The sequence below is a fragment of the Bufo gargarizans genome, chromosome 1 (assembly GCF_014858855.1).
Source record: "Bufo gargarizans isolate SCDJY-AF-19 chromosome 1, ASM1485885v1, whole genome shotgun sequence".
Classification (NCBI taxonomy): Eukaryota; Metazoa; Chordata; class Amphibia; order Anura; family Bufonidae; genus Bufo; species Bufo gargarizans.
Genome location: NC_058080.1, coordinates 687,344,948 through 687,367,713, shown reverse-complemented (window position 1 = coordinate 687,367,713; position 22,766 = coordinate 687,344,948). Strand labels below are relative to the sequence as shown.

The window sequence follows — 22,766 nt, the reverse complement described above, 5'->3', positions numbered from 1 at the left end:
AAATCATAGTTACACAAATTAAAAAGGTTGGAGTTTCCATTTAAGTTTTATTTAGCCTCTATTTTGTAAATGCTTCTGCTGGGATTCAAATTCACAGCCTTCTACATTCAAGTCAAGAACCCTAACCACTGAGCTATAGAACTTTATGTTAACCTGCTGTAACTATATTGTGGCTAAAAACCTAAGTAGTATTTTCCCACATATTATGCATTCATATATATCAGAGGTATGATTTTATATATATATTTTTTTTGTAATTACACATTTATTTTGTGCCATACATTTTTTTTAAATTACAAAAAAAAAATACATGGGAAACTACTATGAGGTTTTTCTGTCACAGCTTAGCGCTGAGCTCAATAGCTCAGTGGTTAAAGGGTTTCTGTCATCAGAAAAATCGTTATGTATCTGGCTGACATGAGCGATGTGCTAATGTCCGCAGAACATAACTGTATGACTTGTATCTCCCTGCCTGCCGCTGTTCCCTCAAAATAAAGCAGGGGTGCGTCCTTCACTCAGTGCGCCTGCGCTGAATACTAAACGGGACGGCGCAGGCGTGGGATTTTACGGGCACAGAGGAGAACTACAGATGTACCATGGTTAGCACTCCCGCTGTTAACTCAAATTTCTTAACTCATTTCATTATCTTGAGACAAAAGCCATTGAAGGTGTATGCTTAGATTAGATAACCAAACTCAGAAATCTCAGAAAAAAGGAGTGCTAACCATGTTACATCGGTAGGACGTCAATCAACTGGACATGGGCGTTCCAAAGGGTGAGAAGACGGAGCCGCTAGGTGCCGCAGCAATGCCCCAGTAGCACCTAGAGGCTCATTAGCATATTATAAAAGTCTTTATTTTGAGGGAACGGCAGCAGGCAGGGAGTTGAAAATCATACAGTACATCGCTAATGTCAGTCAGCTACATAATGATTTTTCTCATGACAGAAACCCTTTAAGAATCTTGCCTTTTATGTAGAAGGTTGTGAGTTCAAATCCCAGCAGAAACATTTTAGAAAGAGAGGGTAATTAGACTTAAATACACAAGGTGTCCCCAAGTATACTGACAATGCTTGGGGATACCCCTTCATGGTCATAGCACTGATTCCATATATGAGACCTGAGTGGGCCCCCCCAAGAGCAGTGGGCCCCGGCACTTGCCCTGCTTTGCCAGGTGCTGACAGCGGCCCTGCTTACTGCCAACAAAAAAATCTGTTAAATAGTAATGTTAAAGAGGTACAAAACAGCAAAATCAGCCAACTATACTTCCTCATTAGAGAAGGCAAAAAAAATAGATCGAAAAAGTTGCCAATTTGCCCTCATACTAGATGTAAAATGAGAAAAAAATCTTCCAAAGGCTAATAAAATAATGTGATAACATTAAAGAGGACCAGTAAAATTGTTTGTCAAGTCTGTTTTAGATAGCTATATGTTGCGTTCCTGTTATTCTTTATGGAAATGTATCAATAAATTGACAAATTTATGAACAAACTGACAACAAATTGAAGATTTTTTTAAATAACATATTGCTTTATAGACTGCTTTATTTAAAGGAAAATCGTCAAATTGTACATGCAGTCTTACAGAGTAAAAGGAACTGAGCAGACTCCTATGCATAAAAAAAAGCAGAGATTTAAAGTGCAACTGTCATTTATTTTTATTTTTTTGTAATGCATAGGGGCAGTGATACTAAACATTTTTGTAATATACTTTAATTACTGAAATTGTACATTTCTATTAGAAAAATAGCTCCAAAGTGGTCATTTTGAGCCTTAGCAACCCCCTCTGTCTTCTGTTTACATAACACAGTCTGTGTTGAGCAAGTCTGAACAGTTATGTAAACAGAAGACAGAGGAGCATTGCTAAGGCTCAAAATGGCCCACTTTAGAGCTATTTTTTAAATAGAAATCTACGATTTCAGTAATTAAAGTATATTACAAAAATGTTTAGTATCACTGCCTTTACACATTACAAAAAAAAAAAAAAGAATGACAGTTACACTATAAATAAATAAATGACTCGGCTCAGCTCCTCCTGCTCTATAACATGCTGCCGGTAGATCAGACACCATGTTCCCTTGAACCCGTATGACCTGTGATTTACAGTACATCTCTCGTCATACTGGTTTGTGTAATTATTGACAGGTGAGTTACCGATCTGCTTACACAATGCACTGCTTCCTGGAAACAAGCAGAAATCTAAATACAGCTTTGGAAGTGACTGGAGCATAAAACAACATGTGCTGTAGTTTAGTAAAGTGAAATGTTGCAATTACAGAATATTTTATATAGTTCTAACCTAGAAGCAATGTGCTATTTTATTATATTCCTATAACTTTCCTTAAAGGGTTTCTACCACTTCGTTTGCCCCTATTTAGCTTTCAGACACTAGCGATCCGCTAGTGTCTGCTGTACCAAACAATCCTAATCTAACAGTTTTTTGTCCAGCCGTTTTGCTAAAAAAAGAACTTTTATGGATATGCTAATGAGCCTCTAGGTGCTATGCGGGCGTCTTTTCAGCACCTAGAGGCTCCGTCTACCTTCACATAATGCCGCCCAGCGCGTCCCTCCAGCACGCCCATCTCTGATGGAATCCGATCCTCCCTCTGTTCCAGCCGTACGAAATCTCGCGCCTGCGCCGTGCGCCTCTGTAATTGGCGCAGGCGCAGTGAATGTCTGACCGCTGCCTGCTCAGACATCTCCGTGGAGGCTCATTAGCATATCCATAAAAGTTCTTTTTTTAGCAAAACGGCTGGACAAAAAACTGTTAGATTAGGATTGTTTGGTACAGCAGACACTAGCGGATCGCTAGTGTCTGAAAGCTAAATAGGGGCAAACGAAGTGGTAGAAACCCTTTAATGAATACAGTAAATTATTTTGCACATTGCAAGGTACAGAATCATTTCAGATCTCAACAATAATCTTTTTTTGGGTGACAAATTGCTGCAAAGTCTGAAAGTAAAAGCAGCATGGTATTACACAAATGATTTTCCTAAGCATGTGCCAAAGCAATAAATAGGCCAATTAAATGCTACTTTACAAGATTAAATCTAAGTCTTATTATATCAAGCTTATTATCTTGAAGTAAAAGTGCACAGCCGGTAAATCTTTGGTATTTTACAGACTGCAGTAATGAGATGCAGCAAATTTAATTCCCACTGTGTCTGTGTGAGTGCCACGTCTTATAAAGTGTGCCATCCTGCCACACATTCCAGGTGGATACTGTCAGCAGAAAAAGATTGGCATTTACATAATACACAAGGTCAGATGAATGGCCGAGGACCCCCATTGAGTAGTGTACAAGATGGTAGAAATGGATGACATTCATGGCCGGCCTTCAGAGTGATCGCACAGGGTGCATCAATTGCCAATGCTGAAGGGGCACCACAGTCTCCTATGTCCTAGGCCCCTGGACTTTTCATTTCATTCATACATTTGGTGCTCGAACAACGCAACTGCATTGCACCATCTACATTCCTTAGTTTATTCATTGAGCAACTGCTTGGCCTATCTGCTTGGGCACTGTATGGAATCATTATTTGTGCAGTGTATTATTTGAGTACCATATGGTACACAATAAGGGAACATGAATAGGAAATATTGCACAAGGCATCATCCAACCTAAGGCCAGCACTGAGCAGTCAAAATATAAAAAGGAGAGCTCGATATGAACTTATAGGGGAGATATCTTCTGACGGTTCATAGTGACATGTCCAAATATGCTGCAGGTGAGGAGCTTGATCCGCTACCAGTCTTAATCAGAGGGGCTGTGCCACCTGCTGTTTCTATTGAATAGCCTTTATGTGTCCATTTCGGTAAATATGCAGAAGTAGACATGTATTCTCAGTCTTGCTTCTCTATCTGCTCCTTTGAGACTTCTTGTATGGTGAGAAGGAGGTTTCTAGAGCATGGTGGCCTCCTTAAGCAGCTGATGGGCAGGGGTGTTGGGCGTTGGAACCTTAACTGATCAGATATTGATGACCTATCCTGAGGTGGACACATATTCTTAGTCTTGCTTCTCTTTCTGCTCCTTTGTATGTTGGGGGGGAGGTTTCTGAAGCATGGTGGCCTCCTTAAGCAGCTGATGGGCAGGGGTGTTGGGCGTTGGAACCTTAACTATCAGATATTGATGACCTATCCTGAGGTGGACACATATTCTTAGTCTTGCTTCTCTTTCTGCTCCTTTGTATGGTGAGGTGAGATTTCTGAAGCATGGTGGCCTCTTTAAGCAGCTGATCGGTGGGAGTGTTGGGTGTTGGAATCTTAAACTATCAGATATTGATGACCTATCCTAAGGATAGGTCATCAATATCTGAGTCCTAGCAAACCCTTTTAAGATGTTCCCCAAAGTCCCTCCTGGCACCTTATCTGGGCAGCCAGATGCATATTGTTAAGGTTCTGGTGTTTACACAGTGAAGTCATAGATCCCAACAGTATTTCATATGACTCACTAATTAAACTACAAAGAGGTGGGGTGCAAGCAGTGGAAGCAGGAATAAGGTTTAAAATGTCTGGTACACTGAATTTTACACATTGGGAGTTATGTCACATGGGAGGCCTCCTGGAGAAAGGTGAAACCTCCCAGAAGGGATGACAAATCTCCCGGAAAGCAGTCTTTGATGTGTGTGACGTCGGAATGCTGCAACATCAAACTCAGCCGTGAAGTCCAGGCACATACTGAGGGGGTGGCGCTCTGCCTATCACCATTGATCTTGTTGCACCCAAACTCCACTTCTTTCTGTGACCAGCCCCTCCTTCGATGCTTTGCCACTGTCTGGCCTTGTCAATCAAAGTAGCCATGGAGAGGCTGGCGGCAGAAATTACCAAAGTTTGTGTGCAACAAGAACAATAGTGATGCCCTCATTACACCAAAGGCCTAATTTTCATATTAAGAGATAATCATAAGGGCCTGTTCACAAAATGTTTTTTGGGCACTGTTTTTCCTGCGTTTACTGCTTGGAATCTGTGCCAAAAAAGCCTCTAAAAAGCCTCCCATTCATTTCAATGGGAGGCACAACTAGCTTTTTTTCAGCATGGAAAAAAGAAGCAGCGAGATCCATCTTTGATGATTCTTCCATTGAAATTAATGGGAAGCTGAAAACAAACAAAAAAAAATGCATCAAAACCGCGCAGAAAATCAGTACGGATTCTGCTCTGATTTTTTTCAGTGTGTTTTCAAAATCCAGCTTTTGAACGTACCTTAACTCGGGAAAGGAGCCTCAGAACAAGAAAAGAAAATTTTTGTTTTAATTACTTGAATCACCGCTATGTCTGTGCTAACAGTTGGACGGGGAGGTCACTGGTGACAAATTCCCTTTAAATGATATTTACTTGGATTATTTATTAGCTTTAAAATCAATTTACAGGAATCCAGAGAGATAATGGAGAAGCATTAAGAAGCTCTGCCTGGTAACACAAAAACGGATATCCTCTGAATGGCTGTCCATACAATCAAAGAGATGCAGTGCCATATTTCTGTTAAATATGAGCTATATTTATTTTTCACAAATTCCATCCCGCATTCCTTTCTCCTTGCCAAATGGCAGCTTTTAGTCCAACACAAGAGACTTTTTTTTCACTTCTTACATAAGGAGATGTTTGCTGCCCAACAACAGGCTCTGGTTCATATTTCTCAATTAACACTCTTTATTAACACCATTCCAAAGCCAAAAGGCCTGCCACTAACGCAGCCCATATATGCAAATAGGAGCGAGAAAAATCTACACTGAAGCTTCACAACCAGTTCAAACACAGGACAAAAATTCTAATGATACATCTTTGTTTACAGTTTTAATGTATGTAAAATAAAAAATTGAAACTATTTTTTTTAATTGTCAGTTGGTTCTAAATAGGCATTTCCATGGTAACAGACTAAAAACAAACCTGTGTGTAGTCTGGGCCTGCAGTCGTCTGTACTTCCCTTCACCTCTTCTACTTTTTAAAGTTTAGCAAGGGGGCACACTAATACATGACTGCAGGATCAGACTACATTAGGCCTCATACACAAGACCATATGTATTTTGCGGTCCACAAAAAACGGACCAGCAAAAAATACGGATGGCGTTCGTGTGTATTTCGTATTTTGCGGAACAGAAAATCTGGCCCCTAATAGAACAGTCCTATCCTTGTCCGTAATGCTGACAATAATGTTCTTTTTTTTTATGCACACGGAGTAACTTCCTTTTTTTTTGCTGACCCATCGAATCGAATGGTTCCGCATACAATCCGCAAAAAAAAAAAACGGAATGGACATGGAAAAAAATACGTTCATGTGCATGAGCCCTAAAACATATGTTTATGGTCTGTAACAAGGTCTGCATAGGAGCTGAAGACACCAAACGGTGGGACATTTTTAAACACGTCCCAAGTTCCCAAGTTAGGCCAAGTTCACACTTCAGTTATTTGGTCAGTTATTTCCATCAGTGATTGTGAGCCAAAACCAGGTGCCGGTCAAAAACACAGAACAAGAGCAGATCTTTCCATTATATCTTATCTCTGAGGAGGCTTCACTACTGGTTTTTGGTCACAATCACTGATGAAAATAACTGACCCAAAAACTGAAGTGTGAACTCGGGCTTAGGCCTCATGCACATGGCGGGTCCGCAATTATGGACACTGGCCGTGTGCACCCCGCATCACGGATACGGACCCATTCACTTAAATGGGTACACAATCCTCAAGGTCCGGTTCAGAACGGAGGCACGGAACCCCACAAAAGCACTACAGAGTGCTTCCGTGGGGTTTCTCTCTATGCCTTCACACAGCAAAAATAATAGAACATGTTCTATTTTTTTGCGGTGCGAACAGATCACAGACCCATTCAAGTTGAATAGGTCTGGATCCGTCTGCGGAATCTGCACGGATGTTGCCCATCCATTGGGGACAGCAAATTGCATGAGGCCTTAGAAAAACAGATGCATCAAACCGTCTTCAAGGGCATAGAGACTACACTGACAGTACCAGACTACACTACAGGACCAGAACCACCTGACCTCTAATGCAGTAATTCACATTTTTTTCTAGGGAACCACGACGATAGGCGTCTGTCTTATCTAAAATCTGTTGGATATCTCAAGGGTCTGACGCTGGGTTCAGACCTGAGCGTACTTGAACGTACGTTCTGTATGCGCGATTGTACGGGCGTTTGCAATCGCGCATACAGAGACAAGCGAACGCCCATTGTCGCGCGTTCCCGCAAAGAAGCTCCTGTACTTCTTGGGGCGTCAGGCGTTTTACAGCGCGATCGTACGCGCTGTAAAACGCTCAGTTGAGAACCATTCCCATAGGGAATCATTGGTTCGTGCCTGTTGAGCGTTTTACAGCGCGTAGAAACGCGCTGTAAAACGCTCAGGTCTGAACCCAGCCTTAAAAAAAAATTGGATTACACCTACCGGTAATCGGTTTTCTTTGAGCCTATGACAGCCCCCCTGGAGAGACCGCCTCCTCAGGACAGGAAACAGGAACCAGAACCACTTTAAAAAAGGGTTCACCCCCTCTTTTTCCAGTCATTTTTCAAGAACGAAGGAACATAACATCTCAATAAATCTAATAATTTCGACATTGCTTTCTTTCTCTTTTTTTATTTCTCTATTACCTCCTAGACAAAAAACTTCATTAGTTTTTTTAATTATAATTATTAATATTAGGGGAAGGGAATTAACCGGGTGCTGTCATAGGCTCAAAGAAAACCGATTACCAGTAAGTGTAATCTAATTTTTCCCCTTTGCCTATGACAGCACCCCTGGAGATTAGGTGAGAATAATGTGGGGCGGGACAACAGCTTGGAGCATCTTACGGCCAAAAGCAAGGCCCTCATTAGGAGGCAGCTGAAGTCTATGGTGTTTGAAAAATGTATGTGGAAAACTCCAGGTGGCAGCCCTACAAATCTGCTCTATAGAAGCGGAGGGCCTCACTGCTCATGAAGTGGAGACTGATCTAGTAGAGTGAGCTCCGAACCCCGATGGTGGAACAACCCCTTTGGAAGAATATGCTAAGTAAATAGCTTGTCTAATCCACCTATTAATGGTCTGGGAAGAAGCAGCAGAGCCCTTCTTCGCACCTTGGAATAAAAGTAACAGATGGGAGGAGGACCTTCAAGGCTGAGTGACCTGTAGATATTGAATTATACACCTCTTAACATCTAAACAATGAGATTCCCTCTCATTTTTTGGAGAAGCACAAAAGGAGGGCAAAACTATCTCTTGAGAACGGTGAAACTGGGAAGAGACCTTTGGTAAAAAAGAAGGATCAGGAGAAATCACCACCCGATCCTCCAAGATCACCAAGTAAGGCCTCATGCACACGACCGTTGTTTTGGTCGGCATCCGAGACACAGTTTTTGCGGCTCGGATGCGGACCCATTCACTTCAATGGGGCCGCAAAAGATGCGGACCGCACTACGTGTGCTGTCCGCATCCGTTGCTCTGTTCCGTAGCCCCGCCGAAAAAAAATATAACATGTCCTATTCTTGGCCGTTTTGCGGGCAAGAATAGGCATTTCTACAATGGGCCGCCCGTTCCCTTCCGCAGTTCAAATTACGGAAGGCACATGGGCGGCTTCTGTTTTTTGCGGATCCTAGCGGAGGTAATGGCTAAGAGAAAAGTACGTTTAATTGAGAGCATCTTTGGGGAAAGGCTCAAAGGGAACTGAAGTGAGAGCTGAAAGCACTAAGTTTACATGCCAGGGAGGAACCCTATTTTTACAGACTGGGGATAAAGTGCTGAAATCTGCACTTTTAAAGTGCTAGGTATAAGCTTTTTTCTCCATCCCTCCTGTAAGAAATCAAATACAAGTGGAATGTCTGGAACATCTATCACATCCACTGGTCTATTGGCAAATCTGTAAAAAGTGGTGATAACATCCTCAGAGAGCCCTCTTTTCCTCAAAATTTCCCTTTCAACAGCAAGGCAGTCAGGTAAAGATTTTTTACTTCTGGGTAAAAGATTAGGCCCCGAGTCCCTGGAATTTGGGCAGAACATAAGGGGTGGCTATCGACATCCTGCGGAGCTAAGAAAACCAAACCCTCCTTGGCCAAAAGGGAGCTATCACTATGACCATGGCACTTTCTTCTCTGATCTTTCTGAGGGCTCTTGGTAACAGCTTTGAGCAAATGTGTCCACTACCTTTGGATGCTCCTTCAGGGAAAAGGAAAAGAAGCCCTTTACCATTCTGTTCGACCTGGTGGCAAAAAGATCTATCTCCGGGACACCTCATAAGGCTGAAATCTGATTGAATACCCCCTGGTCTAGGGACCATTTCCCCCTGGCACAGATGATGACGATTGAGGTTATAAATATCAGATTGGGGGGTCCGACCCCTGTACCCCCAATTAGCTTTTTGCAGAGGTCACGGCAATCCAGTGAGCGCTGCAGCCTTTTCTCAGCTTATCAAGCACAGCACCGTACATTGTATAGTGGTTGTGCTTGTCACGGCAAGAATGAGACTGAGCTGCCAAGGCCATGTGACCAATGGACGTGACGTTACTGGCCCAGGAAGAGGCTGTAGCGCTCGACCTCTTCAAACAGCTGATCAGTGAGGGTGTCTGGAGTCAACCCCCACTGCTCAGGTATCGATGACCTATCCTGATGATAGGCCATCGATATTAAATTCTCAGACAACCCCTTTAAATTAATGGTGTAATGTAGACCATTCATGTAGTGGCATATGGAAGAGGAAACTGCCTAAAATGTCAACCTTATTGTGCCAAATGTTTTTTTCTTTCCACATATGCCATTCTCTTTTTATAAATCTGTCACCATTTCTACTGTCACATAAAAGCAAGAATTTACAACACTATTAATAAATCTTCTTCAACATGTTTAAGGCCAGTGCATCGTTTTTTGTCTGGCCGAACCCCAGCATTTTTTCCAAGCAGCGGCCGGATCTGTGCCAGACCTCATTATAGCCAATGGGGCCGGCGGCCCTTCCGGTAACATCTGGCTGTTCTCTGCCAGAACTCATGACGGCAGTTATAAAGGAGAACTGACTTAGTTGCCCATAGCAACCAATCAGATTCCACCTTTCATGTTTCACAGCTCCTTTATAAAATGAAATGAGCATTCTGATTGATTGCTATGGTCAACTAGGCCAGTTCTCCTTAGCAACACTTTTAATAACTGTCCCCCGTAATCTTAAATAATAATTGAAAAATAATAAAAAATGCCTATAAGCTGCTCATTTTTGGGCACGGCCTAGACGGCATACAGTTATCAGCACCGTGTACCTGCCTTTATAGCCGATAAGCAGTCACATGTTACCAGATACATTTCCTTATCCCAGTAAAACAAGTTTGCAAGTAACAATGATTTCTCTACGCGAGTCACTGCAGAGCCGCAGAGCTTTCAATGAAAGATTAACACGGTCCATATCACTGATTACATCTAAACTGTGTTTATCTTGGACGCACGCGCCACAGTATTCAATGCTACTATGGAATAACAGGCAGCATCGGTATTGACACCGAGGAAGGAGATGCACTGCGTTGGACCACCAGATGTGGAAGGAGAAACAAGATATACCACACAAAGCTAGCTTCAGGGAAAAGATGCAATGTTCTGCAGATTTAAAGGTACAGTTCCCAGAAACAAATGCATCCCAACCGAACACATGCAAGATGATAACAAAATAAACCTTTAAAGGGGTTTTCCCATGATTAATGTAAAAAATGAAAATCAGACATCATATAATACATGACAATGTCTTTCCAACAAAGCTAGAACCAGCCCTGTACATCACGTGGGTCCAGAGATCTCCCCATTCGATGCTCTGCTAGATTTATATCAAGCTGGCAGCTCGAGCTTTCTGCTGCAGCTTAGGAGGCGTGTCTTTTTTGCTGGAGCTCTCTCCCTATCACATCTCAGGAGGCGTGACCATGTTCTCCCTATCACAGCTCAGGAGGCAGTTGAAGGATGAAACTGAGCATGTGCGGCCATCTCAGTGAGAAGGTCAAAGAAGTAAGAAAAAGAACAAACAGCAGGTGGCGCTATACAGATACATTTTATTGAAGAACTCAGTGACTATATTACATTTTTAATTACATGCAATTGCAAAAGTATTCAGATCCAGGTGCTGCTTTGAAAACTGTAGAATATTTTTCGTGGGACAACCCCTTTAAGCATCTGATCAAAAACGTACATGATCCATTGACAAAGCCATAAGTTTTCTTCTAGAACAGAAATGGTTGCCCATAGCAACCAGACTCAATGCTGCTTGCTATGAGAAACAATTTTTTTTTTCTGTGGAACAATTTTCAGACATGAGCCTCTAGACTGTTTTTTGTGGTAAGATAAGGTAATGAAACGGCAGCACATTTCTTCTAACGACCGCCGTTCTTTAGGTGGTTTCGGTGTGTCTGACAGTTCAGCATATAGAATTTGCACCAAATTCACTACATACCATGTGCTAATTTTGAACATTTTGGACATGTCCAGTAAACTGTAAGGGTCCATTCACACGTCCGTTTTTTCTTTCCTGATCTGTTCCGTTTTTTGCGGAACAGATCAGGACCAGATCTGGACCCATTCATTTTCAATGGGTCCTGGAAAAAATCGGACAGCACAATGTGTGCTGTCCGTTTCCGTTGTTCCGTTCCGCATGTCCGTTTAAAAATAAAACATGTCCTATTCTTGTCCGCAAAATTCGGATCCTGGTACAATACAAAGTCAATGGATCCGCAAAAAACGGAAGACATTCGGATGTCATTCAGTATGTCATCTGTTTTATGCGGAATCCGTTCCTGGAAACACATAACAATTTTTTTTTTTTTCAATTTTTTTTCAAAGAAATCCAAACAACTTTATTTGATTATTGAACTTTATACATGTTTCCGTTTTTTGCGGATCCGCAAAAAACGGATGACATACGGAAACATTTTCAGGAACAACGGATCCGCAAAAAACGGACCGAAAATCGGGATATAGGAAAATACTGACGTGTGAATGTAGCCTAAGAATTATGTGCAGGTAGAAAAGTTTTTTTTTCCCCTTTTGCTCATTGTATCAATTTCAGGAAAATCCCAACTTTATTAAAGATCGTTAACATACATGCAGCGAGGCCCTGAAGAGCCGGAGCAGAGGATGTAAGTGGCAGTGGCCCTCATGATGATGTGTCACATTGTAGTCCCTCAGGGCACTGCTCCCTGGGATCAGTGCAGTGAATAGAGGCACCCTGTGTTCCCTCGGGGCACTACATGTAGCCATGGGCTCCCTACCTGATGGCAGTTCAGGGAGGCCCTTGGTGTTAATGTATATGTGGGTGCTAGGCAGGGCACGTGTAGGAGATGCAATGGCCAGCATGTCGTATTAAGAGAGTCAGAAACCAGGCCAGATGAAACTTACCAAGATTCTCTCTTTACTGAGTGCACAATTGGAGTTGTAGTACATCTAGTCGTTATCTGTGCACAGTGCAAGATCCTCCCAGATGTCCCAGCATGAGCTAGGCAGATGGTTGCAGCAATTGCCCTCTAGTTACTTCTTTTCTTGCTAAAGTCTCTGTTACTGGGATCTCTGGCTAACAATTACAATTTAGCAACCGTGGCCATAGTGTCCACTAATCTGGGGTAAACAGGGTGCTTTAATTTGTTATCCCTCTGCAGCAGCAGGGTCTGTGTTGCCTTAAACTTGGTTATCTTGCTGTCTCTCTATCTCTGTAGCCATGCAAATCATCTACCTTTTGTTCCTGCTTGCCTCTCCTGGACCAAGGCTACAGGGCTTGGAGCTGGAGTATATGGGATAGAAGCACATCAAGACTGCTCCTTCTTCTACCCTCTCAACAGCTACTCTGAGTGGAGTATTCTAGAACTAGGTGGTGGAGCCAGCCAGGATCCTGTGTGTATCAGCAAGATCCTGTGTGTATCAGCAGTGTCATTGTACAGCTGGGACTTGTAGTCGTACACACACAACATGCTGCTGAGTCTCCCAGTAGTCAAACATGTCACTCAGGGCAACACTTGTATTCACTCCCTTTGCAGAGCAGGGGGAGGGGCAGAGATTGATGTTATTGCAGGTAAACAAAGGGCCAGAAGAGAACCATGGAAATGAGGAAATATATATATATATATTTTTGCCTAAAACTTGCTTAGCTTAATATTGCTGCTCATCAGATTTACAGTGCTATATATATATATTTTTTCATCCGTTAACTCTGCCCTTGCCTTGTTCATGCTGGAACTGAGTGTGCAGTAGATAGCATTAACATTACAAACATTATAACAAACCAAACATTGCAGATACCCCTGGATCTCTGGTACTGCATATATGGCATACCCCCAAGGACATAGTAATAGGAGGCAAGAAGTACAAGCTCTTTTACAAGCGCAAATTGGCTGATTAAAGGTGCCGCCTATCACCCAATGAAAGAGAGAATGCTCATTTATTGGGTAAAAGCATATTTGATGCGGCACATAATATCATTGTATTTTCAGCAGCAGATCACCCTGTTTAAACAGGAATTGTTTGCCAGAAAACATTGAATCTGTATGGGGACAGGTAATCGCAGTAGTGATCATGATTGCTACATGTAAATGATCTGACAATCAGGCAACTATCTGGAACATTGGGTTCATTCATGATAATTGCCCATGCGTCAGCCCATGTAAAAGGACCTTACCAGTTGAATCTGGGTCCTTGTGCCTGAGGGGACGGGAAGGCTTTTCTTCCACACAAGAAGACCCTAGCATTATGATTGTCGCATGGCAGGTTGGGGCTCTGCAGCACAACCCAGGTGCTTCAAGTTTCGCCTCTGCTTACAGTACCTCAACATCTAAAGGTGATGAGTGCAGGATTAGGGATGTTGTGTAACTATTCAAAGAAGATAGAAATAAATATAAAAAAATTATAAATAAAAAACAGCTTAAAAATATATATTCCTCTATATGAACTCACCCATAGATGCTCGACAACTGCCCTTTATGGGTTAAAAATTCAGCTTTTACCCGATGAGCAAATAACAAAATTGCCTACTTATCCAGTGATATATGGTCAGCTCCAGTATCACTATGTAACTAAGCAGAATTGTCATCGCAGACTCTAGGTTATCTGGGTGACAGATCCTGTGGGAGGGATAATAGTGGTCATGGGGCCTACATTAGCACCAAGCAAGCTTGGGCTGGTGCCATAGCCAATTAAACTTGGGCAACCTATTACGATCTCTACCATTAATGATAAATACCGCGGCCGTCCCAAAGGCTCACAAATGCTTTGAGCCAGTATTAGGTTGCTATACTGTTCATCACCCAGATTTCCCATAAAGTGATGCAGTTAAAGGGGTTATCCAATGAGTAATGTAAAAAAAAAAAAACTTAGAACCAGCCCTGTACCTCACATGGATCCAGAGATCTCCCCATTCACTACTGCAATTGCTCTGCTAGATTTATTTCAAGCTGTCAGCTCGGTGGGCATGTCCTTTCTGCAGCTGGTGGCAGTTGAAGGATGGAACTGAGCATGTGTGTCCACCTCAGTGAGTCGGACAGAGAATTTAGAAAAGGGGAAAACAGCAGGGGGCGCTATACAGATACATTTTATTGAATAGCTCAGTGGCTATGCTAAATTTTTTATTACATTCAATTGCAAAGATATTCAGATCCAGGTTCTGGTTTGAAAAACGTAGAATACTTTTCATTAGACAATCCCTTTAAGAAACAGCTGAATATTCCCTATAATACTAAATACAAATACTATATGTAATTAAGTGCCATTGATGAGACCCTAAAATAGTTCCCGGGACTTGACCTTTTTCGTACTGTCGGGGTCTATCATTTAATATCAGTAAAAACTCAAAATTCAAACCATGACTTAAGAAATCTCCCTTTACATAAGAATTACATAAGATGTTTCAAAACATACATTCCCTGACTTATCTCATTAAAAAGGGAAATCGCCCTAATTCGCACCAGACCTCAGCGAGCTGTTTATGTCCCAGAAGTAACACTTACTTTCCTGTCAAGATCCCATCCAGATTCCATAAACTAACCTGAGCGCCGTCCGCAGAGATTACGAGACACAAATGCCTCTACCGCAGGAAAAACACGGAAAATAGAACCTGCGACTGCAGCCAGTTCCGAGTCCAGGAATCCCCGCAGTTATATTCCCCAGACATTCGGTATCTCTCCTACAGTGTTTTCTGTCATCTGTGTTTCATCCCAAGTACTAAAGAGCAGCGATTTAACCAAACAGTGCGTGCCCCTTGGCCTCGGTGAGCAAATACTGTCAGATACTGTGCAAGGCGTTCAGCTGCACGTGCATTTAATTGCTGAGCCATTTTTGCAGCCCTGTCTTCCTTCTTTTCCAATTCTCCATGGCTTAATAAAATGTGACGTCTCAAAACAATCTTTGAATATGCACTAGTGAATTATTTATACTCTGTCTTCCTTCCTTACAGCTTAACAATAACATCATGTGCCCAGCAGGGGGCGCCAGGTTAAGTCTGCGAGATGACAAGGGATGTTTCCTATACAGTCGCTGTCTTCCTCAGCTGATTTGCTGTTCCCTCCTACACCCCCCCCCCCCCCCCCCGACTGTATGACCTCACTGCCTTCTGTGAATAGACTTTCCACATCAGGCGGAGAGCCTGGGGCCTTGCAGCTGTTGCAGGACTATAAGGCCTCCTGCACACGACCATATGGCTTTTTAAGTGTTTTGCGGTCCGCTTTTCACAGATCTGTTGTTCCGTTTTTTTTATTCCGTTTCTGTTCCGTTTTTCCGTTCTGTTTTTCCGTATGGCATATACAGTATACAGTAAAAAATTGGGCTGGGCATAACATTTTCAATAGATGGTTCCGCAAAAAACTGAGCGGATACGGAAGACATACGGATGCATTTCCGTATGTGTTCCGTTTTTTTTTTTGGCGGACCCAATGACTTGAATGGAGCCACGGAACGTGATTTGCGGGCAATAATAGGACATGTTCTATCTTTCAACGGAATGGAAAAACGGAAATACGGAAACGGAATGCATACGGAGTACATTCTGTTTATTTTGCGGAACCATTGAAATGAATGGTTCCGTATACGGAACGCAAAAAACGGCCCGTAAACGGAAAAAAAAAAATAGTCGTGTGAAAGAGGCCTAAGTCACAGGTAAACCTGAGCTGGTTGCTGCATGGGCTCCAAAAATTGTGTATTATCCAACAGAAACATCAGTTCAGTGGAATATTTAGCGATGCATAAACCATATTTATTAAAATTAATATGTATATTGCTTTTACTTACAGCATCAGGCACCTAGCACATCTTTACGAAGCTCGTACCATTCAGCACTTGTCCTTAAAGGGTTTTTCCCGCAAACCTATCTTAATTGCACAGAACACAGCTGTAGGAGAAAGTTTAGAATATACCTACCATTCCAAAGTTGTATGGATCAGCCGCTTGGCAATCCGATCACGTGATGCTCCTCTACTGAAAATATTGCTTCCGCTGATATCACACACTTTACCGGGTTTCCGGCCTGGGCTGTGGACGGGGACAGAACTGTTTGTTCTTCTACTTGGCACAAGCTCTTGAATCCACCTCATCTGCAGATGCACCAGAGAAAGAAATGTTTCTGGGCCCATCCACAGCAGAAGTGATGTCCTGACCATAACCTAGGCCTGAAACCTGGTAAAGAACGTGACATAGGTGGAAGTTGGATTTTCAGAAAAAGATTTGTCACCTGACCGGGTTAACGAGTGGCTGATCCATGCAACTTTGAAAAAGTAAGTATATCACAAACTTTCTTCTACAGGTGTGTTCAGTGTAACGAAGGTGGGTTTGTGGGACCTGCTGGGTCCTGGAGACCCCTTTAGTAATCCATCTATGTCTCTACGCTTTGGTGTTTATTTACTCTAATGTAGTCTTTGTCTTAGGCTGAGTTCATAGTTGTGTTAGGAGTTCTGTTTTTCGCTTCCGAAGTAGGAGCAAAATAACTGAATTCAAGCTGTACCAGATACATCACATGATAGACACCAAAGGCACCTGACGGACCATGGGTTCTTTGGGTTCTATCATAGAGTTCACCATTTTATTAGAAAAAATAGGCACGCATGCTGTGTTGTCTTTTTCTGAAAATATGACATCTGATGTATTAACATGGCAATGTATCAGCAACTTGACCGCTGGGTGACTTGGAGTTGGAAAAAACATACAAAGAAGAGCAACTAAACTAATAATGGACATGGAGGGTCTTAGGGTACTTTCACACTTGCGTTAGAGGATTCCGGCAGACATTTCCGTCGCCGGAACTGCCTGCCAGATCCAGAAATCCGTATGCAAATGGGTAGCATTTGTTTCTCGATCCCGATCCGTCTGACATATGCATTGAAATATCGGATAAGTCTCTCCGGTGTCATCTTGAAAAACGGATCTCAACTACTCTACACTTTAAGGATCCTAAACATCAGCTTTTACAAAGCTACGGTACATGACACATTCTCCAAAAGGGTATATTCACCTTTGATCACAGCTTTACAGTTTAGACTGTGAGTTACTTTCTAAATACATTATATTACTTATCTTGTACTGACGAGATTTACAGCATGTTATATACTTCAGAGCTGAGTTCACAATTCTGCTGGTTACTAATGAAAACAGTTGAGATGCTCGTTTACAGAAACATCCTATCAACTTAAATGGTGTAAATTTTTCACTGCTCTAGGGCTTTTGTTCTGTTTCTTCTCTACATCAGACTACAAAGAAAAGTACCTGGTATAAGAGAATACTCTTCTCACAATGCAAAGAAGGCTGAAAGATTTCAGATCTGAAGTTTGCTGAATTAGAGGGGTTGTAGAAAAAAACATGGGACAAAGATGTTGACTCTGCAGTGGTGCTAACTCAAGGACCACTCCAATGTAGAACTTGAAATCTTATGCTTTTATTAAGTAATATATACTACTATACTGTTGTATTTACTAAGAACTTCAAAAACAAATCACCTGACAAAGACACCGATGTGGTCCTCAAACACACAGTATATACAACAGTGTAAAACTGAAAATCCTATGTTGGAGTGGTCCTTTAGAATAGGAAGATCCTCACCCCATCATGCCACTGATGTCATCACATGCTGGCAGATTTTTGGCACAACATAGGACCACACAACTTTAAGTACCTGTGGACAAGTATTAGACATTATTTCTGATATTCTTAGAATCCTGGTTTTCCCAGATCCCCTAATCGGTTTATTGAACCTTCAGGATGGCGGGCATTGCCACCACATATACAATTGCAATTCACTAGATTAATCCTCAGCCACTTACGTCTATGGGAATCCATGATCAATCAAGTGATCTCATATGAAAAGACTGTCTACAAAAGCCGTAAAAGTTCCAATAAATTCAATTACACATGGGAAGGTCTTGTTTGATGTTCCTACACATTCATTTCACTTGGCCCTCTCATTCAAGAAGGAGAGGGAGGAGCTGCCAGAGGAAGCAGGAGGAGCAAGGGTGCACAGAGGGCCCAGTTTCGGTGAACTTAACAGCTCATTTGCATATGGATTTAGAGTATTTTTATGTCCAGAATGAAGCAAAGCCTAAGTGCCTGCTAAGTGAAAGGTATCAGTCCATTAAACTGAGCTAGCCCTACAAGTTATTGTGCCTGGTCTATCAGTGAATTTCCTGGTGACAGCCTCCCTATAATAGAACCAGGGCACCTACAGTTGTAATATGAATTAATAGTCCTCGTTTTTCTCCTATTTCCCAGGATGGGTTTTATTGGCATTGACAATGTTCGCTGCATAAGTAGCAGAAAAAGATTTTTTTGCTTTTGTCACGGTATACTCCTACCTTTGTTCTAACACTACAAATATCAAGACTGACATTCTTATCTGCAACTTCCAAATTTCCTGAAGTGTACTACAGGAAATACGACAGAACTTTGGAATGCTGACCAAAGTATAAAAGACTTAGACCAACAACAAGAGAAACAAATTACAGTAAATCGAGACATAATTGTCTTGTGATGACGAATTGACGATAAGACAACGTTGTATCTGAGTTAGCACCATTCAATCAGAGATTACATTTTGACAGTCTCCACTGCTATAAAGTGGTGCATATATATTGATATAAACAAGATATCAACTAAATATTTATATATATACACAGGTGAAACCCGAAAAATTAGAATATCGTGCAAAGTTCATGTCTTTATTTGTTATAATTTGGATGATTATGGCTTACAGCTTATCAAACCCCAAAGTCACAATTTTGAGGTCCCCTTTGCTCAGGGGGTATGGATTAATCAGCTGACTGGAGTGTGACACTTTGAGCCTAGAATGTTGAACCTTTTCACAAAATTCTAATTTTAAGCTGCATTACTGCAATTCCTTTTAATTTGCATTACTGAACTAAATGGACTTTTGCACGATGTTCTAATTTTTTGAGTTTCACCTATATATATATATATATATATATATATATATACACACCCCAGTATAATGTATCTATATCTATATATATATATATATATAGAGAGAGAGAGATAGAGATAGATAGATAGATAGATAGATAGATATAGTATATATATCTATAGTGGTCCCTCAAGATACAATGGACTCAGGAAGCATTGCTTAAAGAGGACCTCTCATGGGTTCAGACATTATGAAATAACTAGCAGGATATGTAGGACATAGTCTATGGATGTAATATTGCTTACTAATTTGTCTGGGTGCCGCTCTGTTTGACCGCTGTGCCTCCCTGCAGTTTCCCCGCCTGGTATGCTAAAGAATATCATCGGTACAGGGAGGAGGAGACTGCCCTGTTTCTCAATGGGCGTCTCCTTCTCCCTGGCTGTAGCGCGGTACAATTACAGCGGAGAGCGTCACACCCAGGGAGAAGGTGAGTTTTTTTTTCTCCTCCTCCCTGTACCGATGATATTCATTAGCATATCAACCGGGGAAACTGCAAGGGGGCACAGCGGGCGAACGGAGCGGCGCCCAGACAAACTAGTAAGCAATATTACATCCATGGACTATGTCCTACATAACCTGCTAGTTATTTCATAATGTCTGGACCCATGAGAGGTCCTCTTTAATCCGTCTTATTTATCTGGTTGCTTGTTCTTAAATCTTCATTTTCTCTTATTTTGCAATGATATTTTGGGAGTTTTAAACTAATTTCTAGTTTTCTATAGAGTTATGGACTCAATTTACAATGGTCATCCCAGAACCAATTAATAATTGTAACTTGAGGAACCACTGTGTATAGTTAAAATTCTGATTTAAAGGGGTTGTCACACAAAGACAGCCCGCAGTCAGATGATCACTTCATAATCATATCTCGCTTAGTTAAATCCCTGCAATCAATTGTTAATGCTGAGGAAAGCTGCTCCTGGCTATACATTTTCACAGCTGCACCTGCTATGACTGGTGGTTGGCATGGACTGACTCTCAAATGTATCTAAAATGAAAAATTAATGAATAAATCAAAGCAATGCTGAAAATAGTATTGTTTAAAGCATTCCCATTGTTTTGTGTCTACCACTCCTTTGCAGAATTATGGGCCTCCATGGTAACAGTCTAGAAACAAAAAGTAGTCAGATCCTGCTGTCATACTTCCTTCCATGTGTAACGTTTGCCTGTTAGCAAATTCAGGCAGATGAAGGTCTGCATGCAGGTCTGTTACCTTGGAGAACATATATGTACACTCAAAATGGTAGAAAACGCTTAAAGGGCTTCTGTCACCCCCCAAACAGCAATTTTCAGTATTGGACTTAATATAATTGCTAATGTATGCAGAGTCCATATATACCCCTCTTACCTCTGGCTGTGCTTTAAATTCTTTAAAAATAGTACTTTTGTGATATGCTAATTTCTTCACTACCAGCAAGTTGGGCGGTTACTTGCTAGTAGTCGCCGCATCCTCGGTCAAAAAAAAATGCCCCCTCCTCCACTTGATTGACAGGGTCAGCGAGTAGAGTTGAGCGAACACCTGGATGTTCGGGTTCGAGAAGTTCGGCCGAACATCCCGGAAATGTTCGGGTTCGGGATCCGAACCCGATCCGAACTTCGTCCCGAACCCGAACCCCATTGAAGTCAATGGGGACCCGAACTTTTCGGCACTAAAAAGGCTGTAAAACAGCCCAGGAAAGAGCTAGAGGGCTGCAAAAGGCAGCAACATGTAGGTAAATCCCCTGCAAACAAATGTGGATAGGGAAATGAATTAAAATAAAAATTAAATAAATAAAAATTAACCAAAATCAATTGGAGAGAGGTTCCATAGCAGAGAATCTGGCTTCCCGTCACCCACCACTGGAACAGTCCATTCTCAGATATTTAGGCCCCGGCACCCAGGCAGAGGAGAGAGGTCCCGTAACAGAGAATCTGTCTTCATGTCAGCAGAGAATTAGTCTGCATGTCATAGCAGAGAATGAGGCTTCACGTCAGCCACCACTGCAACAGTCCATTGGCATATATTTAGGCCCAGCACCCAGGCAGAGGAGGGAGGTCCCGTAACAGAGAATCTGTCTTCATGTCAGCAGAGAATTAGTCTGCATGTCATAGCAGAGAATGAGGCTTCACGTCAGCCACCACAGCAACAGTCCATTGGCATATATTTAGGCCCAGCACACACACAGGCAGAGGAGAGAGGTCCCGTAACAGACAATCTGGCTTCATGTCAGCAGAGAATTAGTCTGCATGTCATAGCAGAGAATGAGGCTTCACGTCAGCCACCACTGCAACAGTCCATTGGCATATATTTAGGCCCAGCACACACACAGGCAGAGGAGAGAGGTCCCGTAACAGAGAATCTGTCTTCATGTCAGCAGAGAATTAGTCTGCATGTCATAGCAGAGAATGAGGCTTCACGTCAGCCACCACTGCAACAGTCCATTGGCATATATTTAGGCCCAGCACACACACAGGCAGAGGAGAGAGGTCCCGTAACAGAGAATCTGTCTTCATGTCAGCAGAGAATCAGTCTTCATATCATAGCAGAGAATCAGGCTTCACGTCACCCACCACTGTAAGAGTCAATTTTCATAAATTTAGGCCCAGAACCCAGGCAGAGGAGAAAGGTCCCGTAACAGACAATCTGGCTTCATGTCAGCAGAGAATCAGTCTTCATATCATAGCAGAGAATCAGGCTTCACGTCACCCACCACTGTAAGAGTCAATTTTCATAAATTTAGGCCCAGAACCCAGGCAGAGGAGAAAGGTCCCGTAACAGACAATCTGGCTTCATGTCAGCAGAGAATCAGTCTTCATATCATAGCAGAGAATCAGGCTTCACGTCACCCACCACTGTAAGAGTCAATTTTCATAAATTTAGGCCCAGAACCCAGGCAGAGGAGAAAGGTCCCGTAACAGACAATCTGGCTTCATGTCAGCAGAGAATCAGTCTTCATATCATAGCAGAGAATCAGGCTTCACGTCACCCACCACTGTAAGAGTCAATTTTCATAAATTTAGGCCCAGAACCCAGGCAGAGGAGAAAGGTCCCGTAACAGACAATCTGGCTTCATGTCAGCAGAGAATCAGTCTTCATATCATAGCAGAGAATCAGGCTTCACGTCACCCACCACTGTAAGAGTCAATTTTCATAAATTTAGGCCCAGAACCCAGGCAGAGGAGAAAGGTCCCGTAACAGACAATCTGGCTTCATGTCAGCAGAGAATCAGTCTTCATATCATAGCAGAGAATCAGGCTTCACGTCACCCACCACTGTAAGAGTCAATTTTCATAAATTTAGGCCCAGAACCCAGGCAGAGGAGAAAGGTCCCGTAACAGACAATCTGGCTTCATGTCAGCAGAGAATCAGTCTTCATATCATAGCAGAGAATCAGGCTTCACGTCACCCA

General features: G+C 42.2%; 1 protein-coding gene across 7 annotated transcripts in view; it reads right to left on the bottom strand.

Annotated features, from left to right (window-relative positions):
• Positions 1-22,766, bottom strand: part of GHR (growth hormone receptor) — a 399,721-nt gene that overhangs the window by 128,143 nt on the left and 248,812 nt on the right. The window contains exons 1-2 of one of the 7 annotated variants that reach the window (XM_044276184.1): positions 14,965-15,245; positions 13,603-13,793 (exon numbers count right to left, since the gene is read on the bottom strand). The exons of 2 other annotated variants lie outside the window; for them this stretch is intronic. In XM_044276184.1, the coding sequence (XP_044132119.1) occupies positions 13,603-13,672 (70 nt within the window). In that variant the 5' untranslated portion in view covers positions 13,673-13,793; positions 14,965-15,245. Of the gene's footprint in view, positions 1-13,602; positions 13,794-13,877; positions 13,995-14,926; positions 15,246-22,766 lie in introns of those variants that run through there. 4 more of the 7 variants (XM_044276185.1, XM_044276192.1, XM_044276191.1 and 1 more) reach the window with 4 other exon arrangements.